Source organism: Oenanthe melanoleuca, chromosome Z (genome assembly GCF_029582105.1).
Source record: "Oenanthe melanoleuca isolate GR-GAL-2019-014 chromosome Z, OMel1.0, whole genome shotgun sequence".
NCBI lineage: Eukaryota > Metazoa > Chordata > Aves > Passeriformes > Muscicapidae > Oenanthe > Oenanthe melanoleuca.
Window position 1 is genome coordinate 64,888,663 of NC_079362.1, and position 17,697 is coordinate 64,906,359.

The window sequence follows — 17,697 nt, forward strand, 5'->3', positions numbered from 1 at the left end:
AAACAGGAGTAGTTTAATTGCCAGAAGTTTTAGGACATTATTCAGATTATATTACAGCATATGAGAACCCTATAAATACAGTGCAGGGGGGACAAACTGGTGAAAATTCCACTTCTTACACCTTCAGTGACTAGAGAGGAAAAATTTATGCTCTTCCTAAACACCTATCCATTTAACTCAATGAGAATTTTTTAAATTAGAACACTTCACTAAAAACTGTCATATCTCAAAGTGGACACGTCTTAGAAAATATTTCCATTTAAATCAACTTTAATTTAAAATAACAGAACTTAGTTGTTTCAGCTTTAAAACATTACAGTATTTCTAAAATAAAACACTTGATTTACATTCTACAATTGCAGCTCTACTACATTTTGATTCAAATTTTCCCCACAAATATCATATGTTGTTTTCAAATGTCAGACTAAGGATTTTTATTGATGCAATATTTCCAAAAACCAGAGATGCCATACACTGTTTCTGTTTTGCTTTGGAGCAGAGTCTCATGAAAAACTGTACATTCCATACAGAGAGAAAGTCCTCACTAGATCATATAACTGCTAAAAATTAATCTCTAAACTGATGCACTAACATAAAAGAAGTATGTCTTAGGCCAGGGACACAGTTCCAAGTTCTGGGCTGCACAGTTGACTGTGTTGTGGGCATATGGGGAAAGCTCAAGAACTCCTTCATGAACGTTCAATTAGACCTCAAAGGGTCACACTTGTGACCTGAAAAATCCACACAGAATACTTCCATCCCTGACAACTCACGAATGTTCCTCTTTATCTTGTATGTACTTTATTCTCCATGTACTTCATTCTAAACAACAATCGTCTCTTCTTAAAGATTTGAAGCTTGCCACTGTAGAAGAGAAGCCTAATTACAGCACTCAATTACACTGAGGCTTTAATACAAAACTTTTAACTAGACAGCACTATTCTTCCAGCTGTTGCTAAGGTAAAGGTGAACTGTGGCCCATATATTACAAATACACAGATAATCACAATTGACCATGCAGATGATCAAATTAATAAATAAAGTGAAGACTAGATTAGTAAGTCATGCTTAATTTTTTAATAGAAGTCACACAATTGGACGCTGAGAGCTTTATTTTTATAACCTGTTGAACCACAATAATTTGCAATTACATTTTCCCTTTTTCTAGGAAGGCAGTGGATTTTAAAGTACAAGTAAGTAATGTACCTATCTTGAAAAAAATATTAAACTTTCATAAAACTGAATTATTACCATTGTATCTTCTAATTACTTTAAAACTAAACATTTTAAAATATCCTAAAATAAGTGTGCTATGCTTTTTCAATTCATTCTCTTGTAAGACAAATACAGTTATAGCTGTTTGCTGTTCATAAATCAGATGAATGAAAATAAGTATATACAAAGTAAGATGTTAACCACAGCACTGCTACAAATATATACTGGCAGGGAAGACTAAGGTTGATCTTTGCAGTCTTTCCTGAGATGCAGTTGATAACTCGCACCTTTTAGAAAGATAGCTCCATTCTTTTCCTGTGAAACATTATTTCTCAAGTCACAAGATCATTTTGGAATTTTTTTCTCAATTCTCCACAGCTTTGCTAGAATCTGTTTGCTTCTTTTCCAAACTGAAAGTTGTTTTAACACAGAGGAGACACAGAAGCTACATATCTTTTTGGGAATATTCTCACAATTCAGAAGCATCAGAAATTAAGGATGATACCCATCTAATTTCACTCATATGTCATCTGAAGAGAAACCAGAAGCATTTCAAATGGACCAGGCCTCAAATACCTTAGATTTGCATCAAGACTGACATATACACACACTAAATTAGGAATAAGGAGTAGCTAATAGTCTTTCATTCTTATTTTGGATGTCAAGGCACCTATACAGACAAGCACAATAATCATTGGTAGTCACTTGTCCAGGCCATAAACTACTGAGTTTTTTGTCCTGTTTCCCAATAGAGTAATTAACTTACCAATCTCTGTGATTAAACATACAACTGAGAGTAGGGCACCTTAGCAGCAAGGTAAAGATCTGTTCCTGCATAAACACGTTTTTTTATCTCCAGAAACAAACTCCTCACATTAAACTTGCAGAACATGACTGTGGGACAGACACATCTCAATTCATAATCCTTTTTTCTCTTTAACAGTTGCCATTGAGAGATCATAAATTAAGAGCCTGCAGAACCACAAGTGGCCTTCCCAGGCCAAATGTTTGACATTATTGTCTGCATGCTTTGGCACATATGATAATACTAGTGTCTGAGACACAAATTTATACTGAAAGTAGTATTCTGTATAGTACTGAACCCCTATCTCACATAATTCAACATTCACTTACATTTGTGTCTTCCAGATTCATATTACAAGGAACTTGAGCTCCCCCCACTGCTAATTATTCCTACTGTTTACTCACAACAAACATTCTCTTCTACATTTTCTAACACAATAACTGTCAAGTAGGTACTTATTTCTAAAAGATTTTAAGGTAAATTCTCAAAGACAACTCTGTTTTTTTCAGTGAACAGTATCTGAGTTATTACCCAAACAAATACATAAGCTTTTTACACATGTATATATGTATGTATATGCATATATATTTATATAAATATATAAAAACTTTCAAGTTATCTGAAGCTAATTAACACACCACTGATAAGTGTGTAAGCTCAATGAGTGCTGAATTAATTAAACTATGATTTTTATTAAATATGTTCAAAGTTCAGATAGTTACTGCAAAGCAATCACAGCTGGGAGGCCACCACTACATTTCAGCAATTAGCACTCCAGACCACAACCCACTCCCACCTCATTCCCCCAAAATATAAACAGCTTTAACTTACAAAGATCCATGAAACATGTAACAATAATTATGAAAAAAACAAATTAACCATAGAATGATACTAAGTAACTACAAAAGGATCACAAAGCTATTGTTAGTCTTAATGGGCAAATCTCACCTAAAATTTATCATGTTATGCAAAGAAAACAAGAGCTATTTGTTTTGTGTGAACCCACCACTTACTACTATAATAAGTTCATGAAATAAATATTTTATTATATGTGAATACCGTAACATTAAGGTCCTTGTTATTTCTTATTTAAGGAAGCAAATACGCTGATAACAATTTTAAGTAATCGTACCCATGTAAATCCACTGAAAATAATCCATTTGCAAAAGTATAATTTTAAAGCATTATTTATTAATGAACCTGCATGTAACTTGATTTACAGAATATTTATAAATCATAATCATGCACATGAAACTAAAGTGAATACTTCCTATCAAGGTAACTGTCATTTTGCAAACAAAACTTTCACAGTCTGTACAGCAAGTTTAATGTCTTCAGTAACTGATGCTTATTCTATAGGGTCACCTTTAAAAATAAAGTTACGTAAAGTTTTTCTAATTTTTGACTTGTTACAAAATAGTATAAGCATGTAAGCATCATCATAAAAACAATGTTTCTGTTCTGGTTTAAAATAATTATCTGCTCTATCTATAACTAGCTTTATGATATCTTCTATCTCAATTTCAAAATTTGTGTATTTCACAATGAGGATTTCATTCATTTTATTTGTTCTTCCCAAAACTCTCATTCCAATTTACACCTGTATCAAGAAATAGGCGCAGATAGTAGACCTTATGTGTTTTTGTTTCAGACAAATACTGATGTCTCCCAAATTTTACATAGGGCTACAGAGTGTCAGCCACACTTGGGCAAGCTGATTAGTCCAAGTACATTACATTCACTACTTAACTGTGCATCAGCTGGCTTTCAATAATTGTACATAATGCCCATGAAAAATGCAAATTAATCCAACTTTCCTTAGCCAGTAATGAACCAGGTTTAAATTAACCCAAGTTATGTGCACTTGCTACATGCTACATATAAACAATTGAACATTCATTGTAACTGAGCATGCAATAACTTCAGATTATCAGGACTTCTGTTGAATTCTCAGAAGTCCATTTACAGAGCCTGTTATAAGACTTCACTAATTGTTTATCAAGGCGTGATTAGGAATTTCCTTAATTCTATGACATCGTATGTGTACTTTGAATCCGGAAAAAAGATTTGACAGGAATAAATGCTAACATTCACCAGAAAAAAAGAGAAAATTCCTATTCTGGAGACCACTAATTTAAGGCAAGCATTTAATACGGCACTAAATTAAATAAATTATTCCCATTATTCTTTCTCCAGGTTACAGGCTACAATTATAGTATGATGTGAAAACTGATAATGTTTACTTTCCAGCAGTATGATGGCTATTTCATGTAATGATATTTAGCGAATTACAGACAAAACAGTCTTTAAAGAATTCAATTTTTATTTCAATTCCTCTAATATTTTAATTATATTCCATGGTAAAAATAAATTATCTATTTTTGCAAATAACATGACTAAATTTTACATCATGCTAGATAGAATGCCAGAGGGAATTACTCCAGTGAGTAAATATGCCGAGTCATAACTCCAAATAATCTTTTACAATAGCGGCTGTACAGTGCACAGTGTGTTCCTACAGCTCTCTAAGCCATTATTCACCTAACTTATCACCAGAGAAGTTCACCTACAACCTTCCTCCAGCATATGTCAGAACTAAGCAGCTCAATACCTGTTTTACACCTAAGTCTGGGCAAGAGCTGCAGAGTGAGAAAGTCCAGTCATACACATGCTTTGAACACACCTAACATAGAAAACTGATTACTTGGCACTGTGTACTAGCCACTGCCTCCAACACTTCATTCAAAGTCTCAGAAGGACAGAGACTGAACACTTACTTGAGATATGAGCCCAATTCTGAAATCCTCCTCAGTAGCAGGACATTCAAACATGCAGTCACTGTCTCTCAGTGTCTTTGACTGGCTCTGTATTTTATTGGGAGGGGACCATTCTCTTATCCTCCTGCTGAAGGAGTACTACATCACAGTGCAAAGAAAAAAACTGAAGGAGAGAATATGGTTTTCAAATACAGTAATTCCAACTGAACTCCAGGTTGTAAAAATATCTCCAGTGTTTTCTATCAACTAACCAATACAGATCCCTTACTTAGAACCACAGGAGCTGAGTTCCATTTTGCATCTCATCTCAAACTTTTGACTGACATTCAAGGGTTGACCTTTTCAGCAACAACATCACAACAAGGTCCCTTTTTGATCTCACTCCAATTCCTTTTTATGATATAGAAATCAAGATTGAAAATTTTACTTATTGCACTCTGACAGCTATTTTACAAGACAATGCTTAGAAATGAGACCCACTAAATGCATAGCTGTATTTTAAAACTCCTGTAATTGAAAATATTACAGGCATGACTTTAAAAACATCCTCTGAAGCAGAGCACTCAGCACTGAAAAGCTGATATCAACAAATACTAAAACATTACTTTTCTTGAGTATCGATTCAACAGTTCCTAGACTTTTATAGGAAATCCCACACCCCCAGGCTGAAAGTCTTTGCAAAGTCAATCAAAAGTTAATTAATGTCTCTTGCCTCCAAGAATTCTGACACAGTCCTTGGATTATGTAATTGTGTAACACTTCTCTGCCACCCCCAGGCCCAATCTTCCTCCAGCTTACAGGAGGAATCTGCTCTGGAAAAGAATCAGAGGCTATTTGTAAGGCTGTAAGGTCTGTTGTACACAAGACAGTTCAAGTCCAAGTGAAAACAAAGAAAATACGAAAGAGTCTTCAGATTAGATAGCAGGAAACAGAAAAACATCACACTTGGGAATCTCATTCTATTTTTATTACCAATGGTAAATATTTCTGTGTTCCTTTTATCCTGTAGGCTCCAAAGCCTAATTTGAACAAGAACTGATTAGTCATATTTGTAACCAAAATTAACAAAATCTGTCCCACTATTACCATACAAATCATGATGCAAAAAAAGGAGCCAGTTAATTTAAAATTAAAGTTCTACATTTGTTCCAGTTAGACTTCCAAAGATAATAAAGGCCAACTTCTTCATCTCAGTACTCAACTTATGTGATTACATACAACCCTCAAAAACATTTTAAAAATAAACATTTGTGAAACTTGGTGGTAGAATTATATTATTCCAGTATGGGCCACAGAAAAGCCTATGAGGAAATTGAGACTTCTGTCTCTGGAGCAGGGCTTCAGGACATGAAACAATTCAGGCGAAAGGCTACACACTGAACACCAAAGAGAAATCAAAATGTTTAATCATAAAAGACAGGACTGAAAGCAATCTCAGGAGTTTATCCCCTTCCCCAAGGCAGAATCAACAATATCTAAGGTAAATACTTGTGAGACATCCATATAATCTGTAGCATTATAAAAAAAATTTAAAAAGACAATTCAATTTATTTTATACAATCAGTGAAACAGACATCCATGGCAGTGAAAAAGGGATGACAGACTTAAGAGTATCACAATGCACTCACAAAGGTGACACACATACCTACAAAGGTAATCTGAACTGTAAGATCTCCTATTATTTGCTCGTACAATAAGTAGTCCATGTTTCTTAGCTTTTTTTTTCCTAAGTAATTTTCTCAGTTTAGGGGAAAAAAAAAAAAAAAAAAAAAAAAAAAAAAGACAATTCAAACAATGAATTCCTCTGTGTGAAATAATGCTTCTTTGCCCAGCCAATCCTTGTTTTGTACTTCTGGGTTCTTTGGCAATTTCTTCTCCTTCCCCTCTCTGGCCTCCCTCAGAACACACTTCCCATCCATTCTCATCCCTGAACTACTTTCCTTGACTGTACCAGCAAATCCACAGTATCATTTTTTTGCCTTGGCTTCTTGATAAAACTGTTTCACAGCTCTTCCTTTATCTTTCTTAAGGGCTGCCCCACCAGCTCTTTTTTCCAGTCACTACAGTTCAGTCATTATTTCATAGAACAATAGAATGAATCTGGGTTGGAAGGAGCCTTAAAGGTCATCCTCCCTGCCATTGATAAATACACCTTCCACTAACCCCATCCAACCTGGCCTTGAACATCTCTAGGGATGGGAGAGCTACACTTTCTCTGGGCAACATGTTAAGTGTCTCACCACTCTCACACTAAAAAATTCCTTCCTAAGACCTAATCTAAACCTTCCTTCTGTCATCTTAAAGTCATTCCCTGCTGTCCTAGCACTACATGCCCTTATAAAAGATCCCTCTCCAGCTTTTGCCAAATGCCTCACTTAGGTACTGAAAGGTGCTATGAAGTCTCTCTCCAGAGCCTTCTTTTCTTCAGGCTGAGCAATCCCAATTCTCTCAGACTGTGTTCATAGGTAATATGCTGATCATCTTAAAGAGTGGCCCTGTTCCATAAGAACTTCAAAGCTCCTGCTTTCTCCCAATTCCTCCTCTTCAAACTTCATTCCTCCCCATTCGTGGAAGTCCAGCTCCAGTCCACTGCTCTTCTCCATATGCTCACCTTTCCATCCATCTTCAATTTCACTTTTACATACTCAAATTAATCTGAATTGTGGATAAGCAGAGAATGGACACCATAAAACTAAGAGTTTGTACATTTATCTCATTGCTTAGAACTTTTCAGGAAAACTGTTCTGCACACAAAATTTTTCAACAGTAGTGCCAACAATCAGGGAAGTCAGTTAATTTTTTAGGCACTAACAATTTGCCCAATTTTTCAAAAGCTTTTCAAATGGCAATAAAAGACACATTCTTAACATAAAAAGTCATCTCACAATGAAATTCTAAACTCCTTTTCCCAAGAAAGAACAGCAGTGCTCCAACTGCTTGAAAAAAAGGTCAGGAATAATTTTTAAACATTTTTTTCCTCTATCACAACCCTTAGAAGCCAGTGAACTATGTTCACTTCAAACACTATTCAAAGAATAAGTCAATAAACGGCATTCAATCAACATAGTAGATTTTGGCCCAAATGACTGAAGTTTGGCAAAGTCAGAAGTAAAAGTCAGAAGTAAAAAAAAAAAAAAGCCTTTAAATAGTACATCAGTAATCAGGAAACTGAGAGGAGAACCAGTCCTACCTACATCCAAGGAGAAATATGCATTCTTAAAGTCAGCTAGTAACTCTGTTAAACAATGCTTCAAATCCTTGTAACTGCCAAATTTTAACGGGATAAATTAAGTTGTGCTATGTTACAGGTTATGTCTCAACATGAGTTTTTAAAGGAAACTGACAGGAAGAGCCAACCATTACTGAGCATGCTAAAAAAAAAAAAAAAATCCATTTTCCATTATTTCAAAAGAAGTTTAAAAAAGGAAATTTAGCATCCACACAGTAAAAAGCAATTATTTAGTTTTAGCTAGAAACTGAATAAATGTATCACCAAGCAGATTTTAAATTTTCCCTTCAGGAAAAAAAAAACACAACAAAGTTAAAAAAAAAAATCAAAGATTTTAGATGTTCGCAAAAAACTCCCCATATGCTCTCACCACAGTCTTATTAGGATCTCATCAAAACTTTTCCAGCTTTCTAGACTACAAAAAGCAGGTTTTTTTCTGCAGCACTTTTTTAAAGTCAGCTGCTATACACAGCTGGTGAGGACCCTCAAATTCTTCTTCCTATCCAGAAAGCACACCTGAAGAAAAAGAGAAAGCAACATATCTGAATGGAAAATAACGTGAAAGGAATGTGGACAGTCTTATTAAGTCATAAGACTTGAAAACAAAATTTCAGAGACAGAGTATTTGCAACTTCATCCTTTCTGAGGTTAACATAAATGAAAGACTAAGTTCAAACATGAGAGATATAGACTGCATTATCACAGACATATGTCTATTATTCAGTGAGCTTGAGGGAAAGAAAAGAGAGAAAAGCTAAGTACTACAAAAACAAGCATTGAAGTATTAAGAAATGAGCATTGAAGTATTAAGAAATGTCAGAATTATGGTTGCTTATACCTATATTTTAGTTCCTTGTGCATTGTGATAGTCATTGATTTAATGATTGTATACCATTGCTTATTATTCACAGGATCACTGCCCTATATACAGCACGTGACATATATGTCATGGAACACAAACTTACAAAGTAAAAGGAGGTACCTTATGTGGAACATAACACTTTCCTACTAAGGAATTTGAATAAAACAGAGTTAATAAAACCAATTCACTGTGAAGTCTCACATTCAAGACATCTTTTGCCAAAAACTGACATTTATGAAAATCAACTCTTGAAAAAAATCAAAACAAACTAAGAAAAAACCTCTACAAATGTACTCTTACAGAAAACCTTCGCAAGTAATGACAGAAAGGAAAAAAGTTAATAAGACTAAAGTGCTACTTATTCTGCCAGTTCCATAATGTACTCACAGCCCCTAAGCCATGCTTTGAGCATGATACAAAAAGCCATAGGGGAAGAAAAAAGTTCAAGAGCTTCTGTGCCTGATACTATTATGCATTTGGTCCTGGACTTCCTACATCTCGGAAGCAATTTTCTGGCTAAGAAAGCACTTATTACACCTCAGAACAACCTTGCTTCACTAATAGTCTTAGAGGAGCCTGACAACTGACTGACATCCCAATGGTCTGACCACTGGGTGCAGAGGTGGGCATTCAAAGCACCCTACATGAAGCGCAACAATTATCAGGTCAAGATCCAGAGTTCTACTCCCAAGAATCCCAACCCAAAGTTTTCTACATCTTTCAACAGAAATCCTAGAGAGTAACAGTAACGTTTTGTATCTCTGTATTCAATATTGTAGCCACAACATTTAACACTTCAGGTATTCTAGTTATCATCTAATCCTTCTCTCTTCAAACTTTAAGAGGCAGATAGTGATTCATTTTTTAGGTTCTTCAGACAAGAAGTTTGTTTTTTTCCAACTGTTGACATGATCAAAAGACTTGAAATTTAACAGATGTTTAAGGCCTTAGTGAAAACCCATTCTATTCAGGAGGAGAAACAATGAGCCTAAAAGGTTGAAGTGTAGAACGCATATGATCAAAAATAAGGCCAACAAAAACAATTCTATGAACTTCCTGAGTGTTGTAAAATAACTAAAAATCTGAAGAGTAAAGCATGTCACAGTAGATAAGATTTATAACCTTTTAAGATTCACTATTTTGATTATGTTTCAGTCTTTCACCAATAAAATTGAAGAAATATTTTACAGATGTGCAAAAACAAAGCTCTATGACATCTGCAAAGCACCCTATTTTGAGATCACTCTACAAAGTAAAATATGAAAACACTTCGGCCTTCCTGAAGGACTGGGGTGTACACAGCAGGTAATAAGGCAGCAGGCCAGACACTGAATGATATGTATATAAACTAGGTTGTAAGAGTATAGTGGTCAGCTGGCATTTCCCATGCATTGCATGAGGCACTGAACTGAGGCTGCGAGGGTAGGGTTGAATACTGTAGCACAGTTAAAAGCTCAGATCCTCAGTCTGTTGTTTCCTTACAGCACTCCCTCATTTTTCTGCCTAGGGCTTTCTGCCACTGCTCCTCTAAAACACACTGCATGTCTGCACATACACACTGCTACAAAAATCAAAGTGCTTCAAATCAAGCCACAGCAATAAAATGAAAAAAATAATTATCTGCTCATATAAAAATAATCTGAGATCTCTGATTGCTTACACTTAAAACTGATACAAATAAAGGCCATAAAATTAACTTTTTCGAGAATTTTTTATTACTTCAACATGAAAACCAGTCTTGAATATTTAAATTCTTTTGAAGTTATTTGTGTAGACCACGTAATCACCTTAAAATACAGTATCAACAATCATGTTCAGTCTGACTGGAATCCCTTTTAATTTCCACATACAGTTGGGCCAAAATCCTTTCTTCCCACCCTTTTGCTGGGGAGATTTCCCATGGTTCACAGTAGTGACAGGAAATGAAATACAAATGACAATTCTCGCACAATCTCCTCAAACGCAATTTCCTTACTCATGCGGCGTCATACATGTCAATATAAAGCATTTCTTTCACACCTACTTTGGGGGTCAGGATCAGCTACTAAGAAGTATGTTTGCCATACAAAGAAAATAAAAACACCAGTGTAGATTAATTATATTAAGGACTTTGCAATTGTTAAACACTTGTATTCTTAACTTCAAGAATACTTCCTTTTTATTTTTAAAAGGGATCATTATTGTACAGAGTTATTAGCAAAAATACATAGGTATAACCAATTTCAAGCATTTCCTTACAAGTATCTCTCTGCCACTGAGTGCTCATTACTGTTGTTTCAAAATCAGAAGCTTACCTAACCTGAAGTACTTCTAATAAAGGCAAATGAAAAACAAGATGAAATATAAGTGTATAATACTGAAATGGCCATTCTTTCAAATGTTATATATTCCTAGTGTTTTGTGATAGATACTAAATAGCTACCCTAATGCAGGATGACCCACCTCACACCTAGCAGCCAACAAATACTAAAGCTATCACTATTCATATTTTTCTGATTAATATGCCCATAGTTGTCATCCAAATTACACACATTCATTAATATTACACGCTCCTCCAACATAATTTCTAGAAATCATAAAGTTGTAAATTTGAAGACTTCATTTCTTTCCTAGGTCTAGGTATTCAGGATAGAAGTACATTTTTTTTTTCTCTAGTTACATCAATTACCCAGAAACTTCACATGTCTTGTGCAATTTTAATGAAATATTAATATAAATTTGATATGATCAGTTTAACACTTTGTAATATAACAGACATAAAAGTCCAGTTTCCACTGAACATATAAAAATAGGAATAGGATCTCTAGCCCAAATCAATTCATATTCTTCACCCAGTATCCTTCAAAATACAGTTTATTTATACTGTAGTGGGCTGTACACATGAAATACTTAGGATTAAAGTCATATTACCTTAATAATCGCACTAACACAACAACACAAACAAAAAGCTTCTGTCCTAAGGAAATCACAATTTATGGCCTTGATTCTGCAAGAAGAGTTGTATGAACATTTATGTACATGGAGTCTCAAACATAAGGTTTCACAGGGAACTTCTCCTCTTAAGTAGAAAAAGGATCTTTAAAAGGGCTTAGGTATGTAATGTTGCTTCTCTGATCCTGTCTGCTGCTTCTAAGTCAAAACTTAAACATTGCATTTTTTTACAAATTATTATTTTGCTGCCATGCCTGTTCCTATGTCTTGATTTTTAAATAAAACCAGCTTGAATCAACAGCAAAAGACTTCAGGAAGAGATTTTTGTTGGAATAACTTCAGGTAAAATGTTCAAGAAGTTGAGAGAAAAAGCCAACCCATACAGAAGAAATAAATTTAAAATGTACAAAGCAGGCAAAAGTACAAAATAAAATGCAGAAAGAAGCATTTTCCTTCTTTTGATAAAATAATAGTTATAACTAACATCTTGAGAATAATGAATTTTGTATTTCTATAACATCAAATTTAATACATTGTCATTAAGCAGCTAGCTGTTGTGATAAACACTGGACTAGCAGAAGCTCCTAACATCAAGGAAAAAGTAATATGAAAGTGCCACAGGCCTGCTTCATGCAAGCGCACAATACACATTCTTAAATATGCTAAAACATGCAACCCAAAAGAAATATAAGTCCTCTTATAAATATTTTAACTTTAAATACTTCTGAAAAATTATATAAACTGTGATCAAACAACTAATTCAAGATTAGCCACATATGGCTCATAAGAACAAATCCAAAAAATTAATTGCAAATAAAAATAGACAACATCTTAAATTTCCCTTTATAAATACACGTATTTTTCATTCCAGAAAAGTGCATCTCCAATTAAAAAAAAAAAAAACAAACAAAAAAAACCCAAAAAAACAAAACCAAAAAAAACTAAACAAAACAAAAAACAAAAAAAACAAAAAAAAAAAAACAAAACAAAAAAAAAAAAAAAACAAAAAAACAAAAAAACAAAAAACAAAAAAAAAAACAACCCACCAGAAAAGAAGAGTGCTGTAAACACAACCACACAAACCTGGCACGATAAACTTGACAGGAACTGTGTAACTACAGCAGCACATTTCCTGCTCATATGTAGAATATTTAAAACAAACCTCCTTAAATGAAAAATCAGTCAGAAAAATTCACTACTGTTAGCTTAACAAACACATTCTTAGAACGGCAGCTGCCTGAAACAGAGACGAAAGAAACGCTACGGCTGCAATTGTCGCTTCCTGATGATGAAAACTACCCAAGAACTACAACTACTTCTGCACAGTCCTTTCTTTCCTGTGAAGCAGAGTTACACTCGGTCTCCACGAACGCTACAGGGCAAAAGCAAACAGCAATTCCGCTGTTACACACCGAGGTGGGGACAGTTAGAGACAACTAGTGGCTCCCTCTGCATTTCACAAAGTTTAAAAATAAAAAGGCTGCTTTTTCGAACTGTAAATGGTTCCTCTCCACGCACGTAGGCCTGAGGCCCTGTTGCAAACAGTGTCTAACAGGACCAGGCAGCACAAAGACAGGAATGGGAGATTAGTGGGAGGAAGGGAGGCCGGGATTGGGGCTCAGCAGGATCTTCTGGCTTTTTAAAATTCAAACTGCTCCCTGACCAATACAAATCACGGACACGCTACTGACTACTACACGGATTTACAGCATTAAAAACACGCCTTCTACGTGACAGCTATATTAACTTCACCCTTTTAAACATGTATCAGGGCATGCGGGAGGTACAGTTTTATTTACAAGACTCTGAACACAATGCACCAGAAAGTTACTCTATAAGATACAATAGCCATGTATTACAACAACAAACCTACCTGAACAACTAAAAAACCTGCTGAAAATTTAACAAATTATGTAATATCAATAATCGTTTGCATCTAACAAAATTCCTTTCTACAAGGATGAAAACTTTGAATCTTTATTTTGAATCTGAATTTCCTACAACTATGTAATTTCTGTAAAAGTATTTTTATAAGTTCGCAGGGTGTTTGTTTAAATGTGCCTGAGTTTTTTAGCAACACTTACAACTCTACCACTTATAAGTCCAAGATTTACCTTGTTGTAAATCAGCTACCATTTACTTATAAAGACCTGAGACTAATAAACAGTCATTTTCAAAACACATTTGACCTGTAAAAATGACACCTAATTACATATTCAAATATCATGGATACAAACAGCCAATAGCAACCTCAGGATCTCAAAGTTATACAGCCCGACAAGAAAAGATGACACTTTTTAAGCATTCCTCACATTTCACTTCAATAAATTTATATTTGATTCTCAAGTACTTTGGTTAAGATCTCATCTTCAACTTGGTCCCTCAAATGTCATAAATGCAGCATTTTGCACATGATCCCTTGCCTGTTTTCTATTTGTTTGAAGCAGAAAATGGTATTTCTTCTTTTAACATATATTCATATAATGTATACAGCACACAGACACCAAAATTGTGTGGAGTACCTGATACAATATGCCTGCCTATCTGTATTTCCTGGGTCTGCAGGTGTCTGTGTTGTGTCAATCATCCTTCAAGCACTATTTTATGCTATAAATATACTAAGTCATTAACATACTGATCAATAATGTTATTTAGAAATTAAACGTCTGCAGATTATAAAACCAAACGCATTTAAACTTTTGAATGCTCCGAACACACTTGTTTAGAAGAATAAGGTAAGAGCAAAGAGAAGGAGTATTTTTGTTCCTGAGTATTTACATTTTCTCTTCTCCCCTATGCCTCCACTCACTCCCGGCCAATTTCAGAGGGCTGTCTGCGCTGGGACCCTCCTTCCTTACCCTAGGTGAAGTTGTAAATATGGCAAAGGATCAGCGCACATTTGCGACTAATTGTATTGTTTCCTCCTCCTCCTGCTCTTTTCGGGTTGAGGCCTGTCACTGAGCAGCCGCTTCGCCTTTCTAATCCCCGAGCTGGAGTAAAGGCGCTGGCCGGCGGGCCTGCGCCCTCCGCCGGGCCTGGGCCTCCCGGCAGCCCGGCACGAACCAACCTCGTCCGCCAGACCCGACCGAGCAGGAAGGGGGGCTGCGAAATAAACACCTCCGGTTGCCACTTACGCCCCTCTACCCCGGATAACAGCTAATCCCCTATGCTCCTAGCAGCGCTGGGCCGCTGGGCTGAGAGGCCCGGCCCGCTGCTGGAGAGGGCAGGGAGGGGAAGGGGAGACAAGGAGGGGGGATTACCTGAGCAAATCGGCGTCTGAATCCAACGAGAATCCGAGAGAGGGGGAGAGAAATCCGCCCCCCTCCCTCCTCAGAGGAGCCGCCGCCGCTGGGCCGCCGCCGCCGCCGCCGAGCAGGAGGAGGAGGGGAGATAATATAACAACAATAATCCGGGCCGGGAGGGGGGCTGGCTCCTCTTCCGTCTCCTCCTCAGTGCAGCGAACATGTAGAGCCGGGGGGTGTGCGGCCGAGGCAAATCCCTTCCACCTGAGCCTGCTTCACAACATCAACACGGGCCGGGCCGCTCCGCGCCGAACCGGTTCCGAGCCGCGCTCCGAGCCGGGGAGAGCGGAGGGTGGCCGAGGGGCAGCGCTGCCAAGGGGCCGCCGCCGCAGCCGCTCCCTCCGAGAGTGCGAGCGCAGGAGGGCGGGGAGGGGCGGCTTGGGCACGGTGAGTCGGTACCGAGCGGGGGGGCAGGGGGAGAGAAGGGCGAGGAGGAGGAGGAGGGGGAAGGATCTTATGTGTGTCTCTCTCGCTCCCTCTCAGAACAAAATGCCGACCGGAAGTGCAGCGGCAGGAATGACTCCCTCCACCGGCGCCAAACACCAGCAACCTCCCCCTTCCCTCACTGCCTCCTCCTCGCCCGGTTGCTCCCTCGCTCCAGCAGCGCCGCTTCCGCCGCTGCAGCTGGAGGGGCTCCCTTGCCTCGCCTCTCCTCACAGAGCCTCTCCTAGTTCCTGCCTAGTTCCTCTCCTTTCCACACCCCTCCGGCTGCGGCACGACTTCTATTTTTTTTTTCTTCTTTTCGTTTCCCCCCCTTCCTCCTGCCTTTTGGTGCGCGGAACGAGACCGAAGTTTACGCTTAAGCCTGCGCTGAGGATTTATGAAGAAGGAACCGTTGGAAAAAGAATAGACGTTTTAGTGTTTATTTTTTGTCCTCCTTAAGCGTGGTAGGGAGGACGAGGAGGAGGACTGCAAAAATGCTGCCTCGCAGGAGGCAGACTTGGAAAGGGGCCTTAAACTAAACCCTCAAAGGCGGCACCCCTGCGGGTGGGACACTCGCTGGAGTTACTGTCGCCGCTCATGCCCTTTCTCTGTGGATGTGAGAGGCCGCGCCGCAGGAACCGAAACACCCGCTGCTCAATGCATTGCCGGGGAGAGGGATTTCCAGATGGACATACGGAGCGGGAGTGGCTTTCAAAAACGGGCTTTTTGGATGAGCACTGGGGAAAATACTGATGTTCAGGTGAAACGTCCTTCGCTGGAGGTTGAGGCTCCACCGCCACCAGATTTACTGGAAATATTTTAATTGTGTGTTGTGAAGGAGCGTTTGGAGAAAGAGCATGTTCTAATCTGAAAGACTTTCTGGTGTTCCTCTGTACAGGTAAAACTGAATAATCATAGCACAGGATCATAATGAAGAATCATTTATATATCCCATTAATTAATTATGTCTTTTAGTACTCACTTAATGTCGTTTTGCTGCTCAGTACTTGGACAAAAATCCTTTCATTTCTAGAGGAAGCACTGCTTTTCTGTCGACTTCAGGAATCAGCTGGACTCAGCTGTAAATACCCTGTGACATATAAACACACCCTTTCAGCTCTGGATGAATGTTACTTGCACAAAGGATAAAATCTTGCACCAGTGCACCTGGATCTCTCCAATGCTTAGGATTTTTTGAATAGTGCTCTGTCTTTAATACGGATTTCAAATGCCTCTCTCAAGCTTAAACTACTACAAAATTCGTAATTTTGGATGAATCAAAGTTTGATTTATAAGTGTATGTGTTTTTGTTTAAAAGTACAGAAATGAAGACAGCACTGGAAAATATGGTAATTCAGTAGCGGAAATACTATTATCTAATGGCACATATTAACAGGGACAGAGTTAACTGGGTTCTGAAAAAAATGTATTACCTTTGTTCTAGGTTAATATAAAAGGTCCCAATCCTATGATGGTTTATGCATTTATAACTTGAAGTTATCAATTTGAAATAAAGGGAAATAATTGGTGTTGCAAATGAAGTGTGTCCTTAAGTCTTTGCACTTAATACATTGCAACTCTGTAACTCAAGAGGAAAACTATTTACATTCTCTTGGAAATAAAGCATAACTTAATGAACTACCTATCTGGAGTTCACGTACCATATATATGTGTACTTATACATCTATGAATTCCCAGGAAAATGTAATTCTAAAATTACAAAGCTCAGGAATACTATTTCAATCTACTCTTAAGTGATTGTTAACGATTCAGGTTGATGGAGTCTTCTGTGGTTTTAGTAATCTATTTAAATAATTATTTTTTTCTTAGTTGGTGAATTAATATGTAAATAAAATACAGAACACTGATATTTTAATTTTCAAATGCCAAATATGTTTTAGACTTTACAAACATCATGGTCAGGCACAACACCTATTTGATTATGGTTTCAGTAAGACCATTTAATGCTTTTAAAATACCACTCAACTAAAAGAACTTGTATGAATGGCTGTTTTACTTGAGTACTATGCTGCATTACCTGCACAAGAGAACAACTAATTTAAGCCATTAGTTCTTTTAGAAGGTTATGTGTAACACATGGGCAAATCAGGACTTTATTTTCCTTAAGGGAAATTAAATATTTTTATTCCACT

General features: G+C 37.1%; 2 protein-coding genes across 7 annotated transcripts in view; one reads left to right on the forward strand and one right to left on the reverse strand.

The window, feature by feature from the left end:
* Positions 1-17,697, reverse strand: part of NIPBL (NIPBL cohesin loading factor) — a 146,917-nt gene that overhangs the window by 120,779 nt on the left and 8,441 nt on the right. For 5 of the 6 annotated variants that reach the window (XM_056513204.1, XM_056513201.1, XM_056513203.1 and 2 more), the window contains exon 1: positions 15,080-16,008. The gene's annotated coding sequence lies outside the window, so the exon portion shown is untranslated. Of the gene's footprint in view, positions 1-15,079; positions 16,009-16,526; positions 16,635-17,697 lie in introns of those variants that run through there. The other variant, XM_056513199.1, reaches the window with a different exon arrangement.
* LOC130265493 (protein PRRC2A-like) lies at positions 9,533-17,078 on the forward strand. Its single transcript, XM_056514594.1, has 5 exons — positions 9,533-9,553; positions 13,045-13,235; positions 14,769-14,889; positions 14,996-15,508; positions 15,605-17,078. The coding sequence occupies exons 1-5, from the start codon at positions 9,533-9,535 to the stop codon at positions 16,001-16,003; spliced, it is 1,245 nt and encodes a 414-aa protein (XP_056370569.1). The 3' UTR covers positions 16,004-17,078.

Coding starts and splice junctions, on each gene's coding strand:
- LOC130265493 (XM_056514594.1), top strand. CDS start 9,533: ATGAAGCGCAACAATTATCAG. Junction 9,554..13,044: donor TGAAGCGCAACAATTATCAG/GTCAAGATCCAG, acceptor ACACATTCTTAG/AACGGCAGCTGCCTGAAACA. Junction 13,236..14,768: donor TTCCGCTGTTACACACCGAG/GTGGGGACAGTT, acceptor TTTCGGGTTGAG/GCCTGTCACTGAGCAGCCGC.